The sequence below is a fragment of the Haplochromis burtoni genome, unplaced genomic scaffold, assembly GCF_018398535.1.
Source record: "Haplochromis burtoni strain Fernald_Lab_line unplaced genomic scaffold, NCSU_Asbu1 Contig_107, whole genome shotgun sequence".
NCBI classification, from domain to species: domain Eukaryota; kingdom Metazoa; phylum Chordata; class Actinopteri; order Cichliformes; family Cichlidae; genus Haplochromis; species Haplochromis burtoni.
The window spans coordinates 36,535-48,259 of record NW_024582468.1 but is presented as its reverse complement, the minus strand read 5'-3'; the positions used below and the strand labels follow the sequence as shown (position 1 = coordinate 48,259).

Here is an 11,725-nt window from a genome sequence, read left to right as displayed (position 1 = left end):
CCCCCATAAAACTTTGGCAACATTGTTTCTTTTATTTTTCATCATTGGATTTTTATGAGCTCAAATCTAAAATCTAACCAAGGTCACTGCCTGTATTTCTGAATATTGCTAAGAATGAGTGTTCATAAACACTGTGTTGACCTAGCACTTGAAGGAAAGAGAAGAGAGAGTGATAGTGAGCATGACTCAGTGCAAATCAGTAATCTGCTTTTTTTTTCCCCCTCAGAAAACAAACAGGCTGCCTGTAAGGATCATATGTGGAAGTTTCTATAAAAACAACCCCTTAAAGGTCATCACGTTTTTGCTTAATGCGTGTTAAGCCATGACATTTAAGCAATAGGATGACTGAATTATGGTTAAAAAAAGACTTCAAATAACAGAAAAAAGCAGGAGAGAGAAGCAAAAATGATTCAAAGGTCTATTTTGATGACATGCTTTTTTGACCACGTCATGGTGAAGTTTCCTTGATTTGTTTGTGTGGATAAGTCGCCTGATTATTTTATCCTGCCCTTGAGAGCCGTCTCTCTCTAGTTTCTGGCTGATGGGGCTGATGCTGGGAGGAATTATTGTAATCAAGAGTGTGCAGTAGTTGATCTTTACTAAGAAAGTGGTGTGTGTGTGTGTGTGACAAGAAGAAGTAGTCTGTTTGAATTATTCTAAACCAAAGTGAATCTCTTATGCTTGTCATAGTAAATGGAGATCGCATGCCGTCCAGTGAAGTACAGAGCCAGTTCACTCAGGAAGCTGCCCACCCTCTGCTCTCTGCGATCCACAGCAGCGGCCACACCATCGCACAGGTCACACGTCATTCTCTTTCTTTTTAGTTATAAAATTTCAGTTTTTGCTTTGCTGCTTAATAAATTTCTTTCTTTTTGCTCTTTCCTGTCCCGCCTTATGTTTTCACCTCAGGCGAATGATGTTGACATTAAATACAATGTCAGCGGAGTGACGAGGGACAGTACAGGGACAGATGGCAGTTTATGGGATACCATCAACTCGGAGGAAATTCTTTTAGCCACCGATACCCCTCCGCCCTTTTCAGAAGACTTCTACCCATCCTCTGCATCCGGCTCTCCCCTGCTTTCACCTGTCGATCTGGCCCTCACAAGGCTGATCCGTCCCGCCTCCTCCGAGCAGGCCGATCAGAGAGGCAGTCCACCAATGGAGACCTGTGACCTCAGGTATTAATCAGATGTCTTCTCCGGTGCGTTGTGTGTACCGATAGTGTCTAACTAATTTGTCATTTATAACTCCAGTCCCAGTCTGGTGGCTCTGGAAGTGGACAGTGAAGAAGAAAGCGTCGGGCCAAAGTCTCCACTTTCCCCACTCTCATCCGATGTGGAGAGAAGTGAAGACAAAGAGGAAACTTTCCCTCTTCCCTCTCCTGATCTCACTTGCACCCGCAGCCAGTCTGCATCAGCATATGAACCCACTTCACAAGTAATATACCATCCTCTCATTAAGTACTTCGGCTTATCCGTACATGAAGTGCTCGACAAGTTTTATACTCATGCTTTCAAACATTACTTGTTTCTCATGTAGGAACTGGTTGACGAGGGCCTTCGATTGCGATCATATTCCTACTCCTCCAAAATCAGCTTACGTCCGGCTCGTTTTACTCGAGATAACCAAGCCTCAGATATCAGCCCCGGTTAGTAACGCTCAGATCGTTGAGCATGATAAAAGTTTAACACATGACTAACAACATTTCCAATTAACCTTTTTATTTTGCTTTTTTTGTCTGTCACTGATGGGGTAGTCTCACATCGTTGGTTGGTGAGAATTCTATTTAGCTAATTTTAAATTAGCTTTCAAGTGACAGATCAGCTGAACTAGATAGCCTTACAACTAATATAATGTACAGTCAACTCTAAGTAAATTAGTGGTTTGAATGGGAAATATGCTTGTTCACGTTCCTGCATTTGAGAACATTCAGCCTCTTGTCTGTATAGTAAATAAATGTACAGAGAAAAAATATCTATCTTTATCTAAGGGTGGAAACAGCGGGTGTAAGCTAATCTACCTGCAACAGTTATAGTTCACAAATTAGCACGTTATGCATTGAATAAAAGGGGTGCTTATATGTGACAGACAAATTCTTGGCTGGAGTCAGTTATTTCTGGAGTCCTGACATCACAATGAGTGTACCAGACCTAGACAAGAAATAGTCTGGCAGAAAACCTCTCCTGGAAAAACACAATTTATCATTTTAAACAGTGTTCTTTGTGCGGACTAAACAAATTAGATGGATTTTGCTAGCTTCCAGCAGAGCCAGGCTAGCTGTTTCCTGTTAAAATGGTGAGCCAGCTGGTAACTGGCTGCTGCCTCCAGCTTCATATGAAATGCGTAGACATAACAGTAGCAACCATTTAAAAAACAAAAACAAACAAACACTTTTTCCCCCAAATGTCAATCAAAGTTTAAGGTTTTTCTTTACATAGTTGTTATTAGTAGTTTTTATTCAAAACAAGTTTACGAAACTGAATGAAATTAAAGTTTAAGTACTGTTTAACAGCTTTTAGCTTAGAGTTGACTGTACATGCTGATAGTCTCAAGTGTCTTTAGTTGATCTATGAGCACTCCTCTATCCACTGTGCCCTGTAGATGCCGTGCACCACAGTGTCAGCCACAGCCGATCTCTTCTTCAGGCCCTCTCTCTGTCTAAATCTCTGTCTTTGCTCCACCCTGGTAGTAAGTACTGGACACCTGCAGCCGTCACATTGTGCTAAGGCCCAGCAAAGCCTGCATGCCACTGTCACTGTTAATGCTTGCATACGTGTGGGAGGGGCGAGTCAAGGTTATTATTGTAAACTGATTCAACTCTTAAAAAAAAAGAAAAATGGCTTGAGTCATAATTTGATAGAATTTTATATTGAAACTTGGTGGCAACATGGTAATAGTTTGGTAACAATGTGGAAAAAAGCAGTAATAATCATATAATTCAATTTAATTTTAAATTCAATTTTATTTATATAGAGCCAAATCACAACAATAGTTGCTTCAAGGCACTTTATATTGTAAGGTAAAGACCCTACAATAATACAGAGACAACCCCAACAATCGGATGACCCACTATCCGTAAGCACTTTGCGACAGTGGGAAGGGAAATAGTCCCATTTGCCTGGAAGAAACTTCCTGTGGAACCAGATGGCAGCAGATGGCTGCCCCTCTCTGAGCCTGTGAGTGGAGGGAGACAGCACAAAATTATTATGGCCCTCTTTCACCACTGTGAAAGAGGGCCTCCCATTCTACCACAAGTACACTAGAAGTCTGGGAGCAAAGTGCTCCATTGGGATGATACGGTACTATGATAGCTTGCTATTTACTATCAACTAAGGTTCAATGTTAGCCTAAAATCTATATAATGGGGTAATTAGGGCTGATATTGAGCAAAAAATGCAAATTGTCAATGAGGGAAAACCAATTAGTAACAGTAACCTATAGTAATATTACATTGCCTGCTGGATGCGTATCATATTTAAATTCTTTTTCCCCCCACAAAGCACAAAAGTACAGTCTTTATTCGTGTGCAAATATAAACTACTACAAAAGAAACATGAACCTGAAATTTGAGAATAGTTTACACAATGACTGCCACTTCAACTTAGATGGCTTGGAGCATATCTGTCAATTTAATCTAACTCTAGAGAGACAAAGAAATACTACCAAATAATGTTTGGGTCTTTGTTACTGACAGCCTTACTCTACTTGGCCACACACCAGTCTGCTGGAAAAGTTGATTCTTGGGTAGGGCATTGTTGCCTGGAATTTTTTTTTTGGCTTAAACTCTAAAACTGCCGCTAGGATGCATTTATTTTCTGTTATGCATTCTCCAAATCACAACTGGTATTTCAACTTTTGAGAGGCTGCACCTTTCCCACAGATGGGCGTAGTTTTGTCGTCTTTGCAAATGCCCTCAATGCTTGAGCTTCTTCATTTGTTCATCATATTTTAATCATATACATTAAACACTTAATAACACAACTTTATGCGATGTGACAAATTCAGAAAACATTTATTCTTGTTTTATACGGACTTTAGAAAAAACACATATTAACCTAAAAAACCAGCAAAATGTAAAAATATACTCGAATGCTCTTCAATCAAAACACATAAAACAAGAAATTAGAAAGAAAGTTAAAAAAGAGAATTCAATTAGAATCACCAAACTGTAATAACCTTGGCTTGTCTTTGTGTCTGTGCATGGCTTTCGTAATCACGACACAGCTTCGCTTCGCAGCAGCGATGACTGCTTGTGGGTCTCTGGCGGGTCAGCACTTGTGATTGTCTGTCTGTGCTACTGCTTTTCATATTATCATCCTGTCCTGATTTGATACCTGAGGACCATCTTTGTTGCTTTGCATAACAATTGTGTCTGTATTCAAATGTTGTCATATGAAACTGAACAGCTTCTCTAGAATGGAAATAAAATCTGATAAATCTGACAACAAAACTTGTTGCCTAGTCTAAATATTACTTTACCTGCTGTTTTTCTTTGGGTTATCAATAATCTATTTGTTATTGTTTTCAACTTTAGCAACATCTGCCCCTTTTTTGTGTTCACAGAGCCAAGAGCCTCCAGTATATCAGATCAGTCTCATGAGAAAAGGTATTTATACTTTGCATTTAATTTACTCAACGTTATTAGGATCATTTTGTGTTCCAGGGTCTCTTTTCTGTCTCCTTTTGTTTCCTAGCACTAACTGATGTGACCTTTTTGGAGCTCTTAATTGAAAGTGCCGTATGCGTCAATAAATTTGCAATCCCAAGCGCAGCATATGTAGGTAACTATCATGACCAGGTTGCTTGGTGACAGCAGGCGCTCTGTGAACTTGGCTGCTGGTTTTTGTGAAGCTCTTTTGTCCTGATGACTCAGAGCCTTTTCTTTGGCATTACTGGTGTTTGATCTATTTTTTTTTTCTAGGGACAAAAGCGGTAGTGACGCAGAGATATCAATGTGACCCTGCTCTACACCCAACCTGATTTTTTTGTCAGTGTCACAAGGCTGCTCTGTGTTTTTCATCACTGAGTTGAAATGTTTATGATTTAAATATGAAAGCACAGTTTCCAGTTCTTCCATTAAAAAAGAAAAGCCAATTGATATTACTTATCAATCACTTTTAAGTGGACCTACTTTGCGCTTCAACTTTCTGGTTATGTGGATGTTTTATAACAATGGCAGATGCTCATAGTTTTGTATAATGATGACAAACTATGCAAAAGTAATCCCTGTGAGACAGATTCCTGGGAGTCTGACTGCTCTAAACACTCACTCGCACAGCTTTCCTTACTCTAGGATCTCTATGATGTCAAAGAGAGTAGATATCCTTAATGTGATCATCTCAGGAGCAGAGAGGGCCAATCTGATGTTCAGCTCTCCTGTTTACAAAAGAAAACTCTTGGGTTTTTTTGTTTTTTTTGTTTTACCAAAGCCCGGTGTTGGATAAATAAGGATTATTTTGAACTGTGACTCATACAAAGCTACTCTAGTGGCAGAGAATATATAAACATGGTGTGTTATGGCGCTGTTCTTTACAGGGAGATCAAGTTTCGTAAGCGTGCCCAGTCTGCTGATGATGAAGGCAGCATGGAGCTGGCAGAGTCCCTACAACATCTCACCCTGTCTGAGTTTCTCAAAGAGTATGTGGGGGATCCACCTCTGTTTGCCTGGGTCCGCGTCATTAACCATCCGACATAAAAGACTAACTGTTAAAAAACGTAACAAAACCTACAGCACGTGTACCTCCTGTCAACAAACCACATTTCCTCTAACAGCAGAACAGGAACAGAATTAGGATCTTTTAACAATATGCACCGAATGTCTTTCTTTGTCATGCATGTCTCTAACTTCTAACAGTTCTTAGTTGTTGTTTTTTTACTTGCTTTCACAGCAAAGTGTTGCAGAAATGGAGAACTTGTTTTTTGGTCTGTGCTTGTAGAGTGGGGGAAGTAATTATTTAATCTCTTACTGAATTTGAAGTTTTCTAACTGGCAACAGTCATATAGTCACTAAACTTTTTGAATATCAACCAAAAAAATGATTTGCTTGTCATAAGTATTTGATCCCCAAGCAAAACATGGCTTGGTACAATATAGATTCATTCATTGGTCTCTTAGTGCACTTGTGTCCTGTAACCTTAGCAGAAAAATAGCCCCAAAGCATAATGTTTCCACCTCCATGCTTTACTGTGGCGATGGTGTTACTTGGATCACACCCAGCATTTCTCTGTCAAGCTGATGCCAAGGAGCTCGATTTTAGTTTCATCTGACCACAGCACTTTCTACCAAGCCTTCATTTATAAGGTCATTGGCAAACTTAGGAGAGGGTTTTAAATGTGACTTTTTAAGCAGGAGATCGTTGCAGTCATTGCATTGTAGTGTGTGGTGTTCTTGATGACCCATTTCAGTCTTGTGCAGGTCTACAATCTTCTCCATGACGTCATTTGACAGCTCACTGGCCAGGCCCATGGTGGTGGAGAAGTTAGAATGAAAAAACTGGTTGACAACAAAAAAAATGTGTAATTGACTGAGTGATTGTAATCCACAGAGAGAATTCTGGCTATAGGGAGATCAAATACTTATTTCACCCAATAACATCCAGATCAGTGTATAACTCTTGACATATTTCCTAAATTTGTGTTCAATATTCTGTCTCTTTGCTTTAAAAGGAAACCACCGTAAAAGTTAGAGAATGTTTATTTGACAAATTCAACAAGGGATCAAATAATTATTTCCCCCACTGTAGATAACAGAAATGTTTGTACAGCCTTTTATTTCAGTTCCTGTCCCTAACAGAAACAACATGCTGCACAGTATCAGCTGAAACGCTATTTTGTCACGTCATGTATCCGTTAGGTTTGCAGACTTTTTGCATGTAAGAGTGTGTGCACCTCAACAAACCTGTCATGCTTGGTTTACTTTTGTTGACTCAGGAATAAGGAAATCAGATCACGGTGACTAATTTATGTCTTCAATACAGTTAGTAAGCAGAACACACACACAAACACACACAAAAAAATAATAATAACTGCATTACTTACATCAACCTGTCTACAGAATTGAAGAGGAGGAGTTGGATAAATACAACATTCCAGCCAAAACGGAGTCGGAGAAGTACAAAGTCATCCGCACATTCAGTTTTCTCAAGAGCAGGATGTCCAGTACACGTAACAAAAGCAAGGTAAACCCCAGCCACAAAGAGTCCTGCTGTTACACCTATAAACGTTTTACTTACAACAACAATGTAAAGAATAACTCGCATAACTTCACCTTGTTGTAGATTAAAGCTGGCTTTAGCTACAACATGAAACTCTCAGTCTAATACCTTAAAAGGGCATGCAGTATTTTCAGGTGTTTGCTCTGTAGACCTTGGTGTGATGAAATCCGTAGATTAAAGGATCATTCGTGTTTTGTTCTTGTGAGCCTATTTATGTCATTGGGTGATTCCCACGTCTAAACTCAAGTCTTTGCTTTCTGAGACACACGAACCAGGAAATGTTTCTGGGAAGCACTCAAGGTCAGAGGGACAGACCAAACATGTCCAGCTTCTTTCCTTTTTAATGATTAATCCCCTGTTGTTGAGTCAGCACAGAGAGTGGAAGCCCTCCCTGCTTGTGTCTGTTGTTTACACCACGCTTCATTTCCGTGTCAGTGGACTTTCTTACGGTTTGGAAAAAGGCGGGTCCTCCTGGTGGCCTCGTTTATCCGCTCGCATGCTGGAGAGTTTACCCTGCAAATAGAAACGTTCACAAAGATGTTTATCGTCTTTTGTATTAAGTCCTGCATGGGCTTGAGTTTATAGGTGTAACAGTCAGTCACGTTTCGCCTCGCGTATGTATGGCCTCTTTGTTGACTCCAATGTCTCTGGCGTGGCTTTCAAAGGGGAAAGGGAAGGACAGAGAAGGCAAGGACAGGCAGCCGAATGGACATCGCTTTGCGACAGGGTCCTGTTTAGGCCCCACGGTGTGTGTGGTGTGTGACAAACCAGTTTCTGGAAAGGACCTACTACATTGCTCAAGTTGGTAAAACTTAAATTCCAACCAGCATTTATATTAATTTCTCTTCATGTATAAAAACGTTAAAATTGTGTTTTTTTCCATCACAGCTTGCACTGCGATTGTCCATAAGGGCTGTAAGGAATCTGTCCCCCCGTGTTTAAAGGTGAGTCTTAGCCTAAAGCAGATCGTCCCTTTGTCGGTTGTTTATGTGCTGTAAGCAGACTCCCTCATTTGTATTACTTAGAAACATCAGGAAAAATATGCCGTGTCCATGGTGAAGAACAGGACAGCATCCCTTCCACAGAGTGAGTTTACAACACTTGGTCGCCAGTGATTTTAACCATGTCATGCAAGAGTTTCCTGTTTATAAAACTTGGGATGATTATTGTTATCTAGGCTAATTTGCTTTGCTATCCCGTCACCCCCCTCAGACTTCACAGTGAGAGACAGCCCTCCTCACTCAGTGATCCCCACTTCTACCTCTCTACCCGTCATGACTCCCAAGGAGAAGAAGGACGCCGTGTCGCAGTCTCTCTCACGAAGTTTCCCCAACGTGGAAAGGTTATTAATCTTTATCTTTTACACAATTTGTTGTGTTAAAAAGAAATAAATAGCGAAAAGTAGCGATTGTTTGTGTTTTTCCTCTTGGTACAGCCAACTCATTGAGAGTTCAGAGACAGAGTCCGATACCCTGAAGCTGAGCAGCCAATCCGAAGAGCTCCTGCCAACTCCAGTGTCTTCCACCTCCACCGAGTCGTCCTTTGGAGAGGGTAAGGTATGAATAGGGCTTGTTGTTTAAAAGACCCAAAAAGAAACAGATCAGTTTCTGTTTCATTGTTTGCTGCTGCAAGAAAAAGCTGATCAGTGCAGTTTAAAAGGTCAAACTGTAAGAATATTTTTCAGAAACTGAAAGTATTTTTTTTATAGGGGACAAAGGCATATAAGTAGGCATCACAGTTCCTCCCATTACTGTAGATTAAAACAGGAAATGTTTGGAAGCAGATGGGTGTTCAAAGAATAATTGCAAAACATTCCTATTTTCTAAAGTATTATATTATAATATTACTGTAAAAAGTAGCTTTCCACCCATTTTTGATCATTATATTTGACTTTTAAATAGAAACAATGAATAGAAATTCTATTCAAATAGAATAGTTGTAGGAAAGGTGTGATAAAGGCGCGTTCAGGATCCCCAAATACAAAAAAAATTGTATGTAACAGTGAAATGCATATTTAAATACTAACTTTAAGGTTTTTTAAGGTTTTTTTTTTAAACCGTCCGAGAGAAGATGCTTTGGGGAAGAAAATGTACTGAAATGTAGCGTGTGTCAGACAAGTCTCAGATTTACACAGCTTTAGTGAACCATTAACATGCATTCCAAAGTCTGTAAATAAATCAGGGGTCTTCCACTGTTTTTAGACTTTTATATTCACAGGGCAGTTATCCTTACCAACTCTGAGACGCACTTATAGCGTAGGACCCCCAATGATTATGATTCAGAGATCTAGTAAAGTTTTGAGTGGCGCTTTTAATTTTTTCCCAAAACTTTCATCTTAAACTTGGGAAAACATTCTCCAAAACTATTCCTAGTTTTTTATAACCTTGTAACAATACAAATAATATTTTAAAATGTTTTTGCCTAACCAGAAGTATTATAGTTTTGTATTAGTTGATGGTTTTTTTTCCATTTTGACTTTTTGTTTTGAATCCACTTTAGTCCAGAGTGGAATTTCTTGTTAAATTTCAGTCTTTATTGTTGAAAAATGTTGAGTTTTAATTTCGTTTCTATTAGTTTCAGTGTTAGTTTTAATCTTTTGAATTATTATTTCATGGAGACTATATGATAGGGGCAAGATTTTGTGCCAGATTTTTTTGTGTTATTTATGTTTAACGTTCAGTGTTTATCGAAGCATTTGTAAAATCTTTTGTGCATTCCAACTTTCAGCCAAACCATTAGTGGAAATGGTGGTTGCACTATTTTTTCCGTTTTCCAGAATATCATAGCAATTTATCCAGTATTTGAAATGCATCTATCCTTTTTCTTAACCACTTAACTAGTGCAGGGTCACAGAGGGACTAGTGACACCCTGGAGGGTGTGCCAGTCCATCAAAGGGCTAACACAGAGGGACAGACAGCTAGCCAATTTATGCACACCAGTTAAACTAATATTTAAGTGAGGATTTTAATCTGTAATGCCCCCCTCAACTTGGATTTGTAAAGTTAGAGCAGCCCTTAATTTTCTGTCTTTGCTAATGAAATGCACTAAGCTCAGAGTTCCAACATCTGACTTTAGAGGATTCTTCTTGCTTAAACATTTAAGTACCTGCTGATCCTTTGTAACAAGTTAGAATCAGAATCAGAATACTAATATTAATCCCGAAGGAAATTATGGGTTACAGCAGGCAGCACGCTAATGGCGCATGCGCACTTATAAAGGAACCTTCTGACCAAACTTTACACAAACAACACATTGGGAAGACATGTCAGAGAGGGAGGCTGACAGGAAAAGACAACAAAAATACATAACATGAAGTGAGAGGAGGAAAAAAAACCTCCACTCAGACTGAGCTCCTAATGGGAGAACAGTTTGATAACAGAAAAAAACACCCTGGCACAAAAAGCACATGAGTATCAATACAGCACAGAAACACAAGACAAGCAACAGGTGCGGGTAAAAGGGTGAGAGAGAGCCGGTGTAGACAGCGCATCTGGTCCTGCAGCATGTCTGCGCTGGTCCAGTCGACCGCCATCTTCCCCGGGAGGGAACAAGCATCGAAGGCGTTTGGAAAGGGAGGGGGGATGAGTGTGTATCAGTGTATGTGTGTGTGTGTGTGTGTGTCCAGAGCAGCCGAAAGTAACATATAGTCACTAAACTTGACTTGTTTTGGTCTGATGGCATCTAAGGATCGTTTACACGAAGGATCACGAGGTACCCAGTGCTGCTAGGATCAACTGAAGATCAAAAATGTGATCCCAGACTTTCGCATGGGAAGACTTTAAGTGTGGATTGTTGTATAATCTGTCTCCAACAACTTCTCTGTGATTCCCTCTAAATCTCAGGCCTCACTGATATCCTGCAGGTGGTTTCTGAACACTGTACTGTGAAGCTTTTTTTCACTGTTATCATCTTGTAGTGAGAACATTATAACCTGCACTTTGTTGACATTCTCATAACATTTTGTATTTCAAGGTTACGCTATTAAATCGTACACAAACATTATGTGAGATAAGAAGCGTCCAAACTTTCTTTTATCATTCAATTAAAATGCTGAACAGTTAAAAAGTTGGACACCTTGTTAGAGCTTGCAGGTGTCATTTTGTCAAACTTGTGGGGACAGAAGCTAGGGAGTCTCTTTTTACTAAATAAAATGTTACAGAAAATAAACAAAACTGACTGAAAGAAATGAAAGTGATTCGTATGCCTCTTTCCATCTGCAGACTGCACAGACTCATACATCCACAGTGACATATCAGCTGATTCTGTGGAATATGAAGCTGAATCATGGAGCCTGACGGTTGAGCACAAGTTCTGCAAGAAGCAAGACAAACGAGCTGTCAAGAGGCAGGATGTAATCTATGGTAAGCAGATGTTGCTGTTGTGAAAGGCGTCTCCTGGAATGCTTTACTTTCTGCATGTGTCAGGATTTCATATGTAAAAGTGTCAAACCACAGAAAACCGTTTTAAGACTGAGTAAGAGATTCAGCTTTTTATTGGCATAATTTAGC

General features: G+C 39.7%; 1 protein-coding gene across 5 annotated transcripts in view; it reads left to right on the top strand.

Moving 5' to 3' along the window:
- arhgef28a (Rho guanine nucleotide exchange factor (GEF) 28a) overlaps positions 1-11,725 on the top strand; it is a 53,913-nt gene that overhangs the window by 25,907 nt on the left and 16,281 nt on the right. For 2 of the 5 annotated variants that reach the window (XM_005949650.2, XM_042223237.1), the window contains exons 10-23: positions 691-797; positions 910-1,181; positions 1,257-1,440; positions 1,543-1,651; positions 2,605-2,691; positions 4,567-4,609; positions 5,539-5,640; positions 7,057-7,180; positions 7,882-8,017; positions 8,105-8,160; positions 8,242-8,302; positions 8,429-8,558; positions 8,652-8,767; positions 11,438-11,578. In XM_005949650.2, the coding sequence (XP_005949712.1) occupies positions 691-797; positions 910-1,181; positions 1,257-1,440; positions 1,543-1,651; positions 2,605-2,691; positions 4,567-4,609; positions 5,539-5,640; positions 7,057-7,180; positions 7,882-8,017; positions 8,105-8,160; positions 8,242-8,302; positions 8,429-8,558; positions 8,652-8,767; positions 11,438-11,578 (1,668 nt within the window). The remainder of the gene's footprint in view (positions 1-690; positions 798-909; positions 1,182-1,256; positions 1,441-1,542; positions 1,652-2,604; positions 2,692-4,566; positions 4,610-5,538; positions 5,641-7,056; positions 7,181-7,881; positions 8,018-8,104; positions 8,161-8,241; positions 8,303-8,428; positions 8,559-8,651; positions 8,768-11,437; positions 11,579-11,725) is intronic. The other 3 variants (XM_042223238.1, XM_005949651.3, XM_005949652.3) reach the window with 3 other exon arrangements.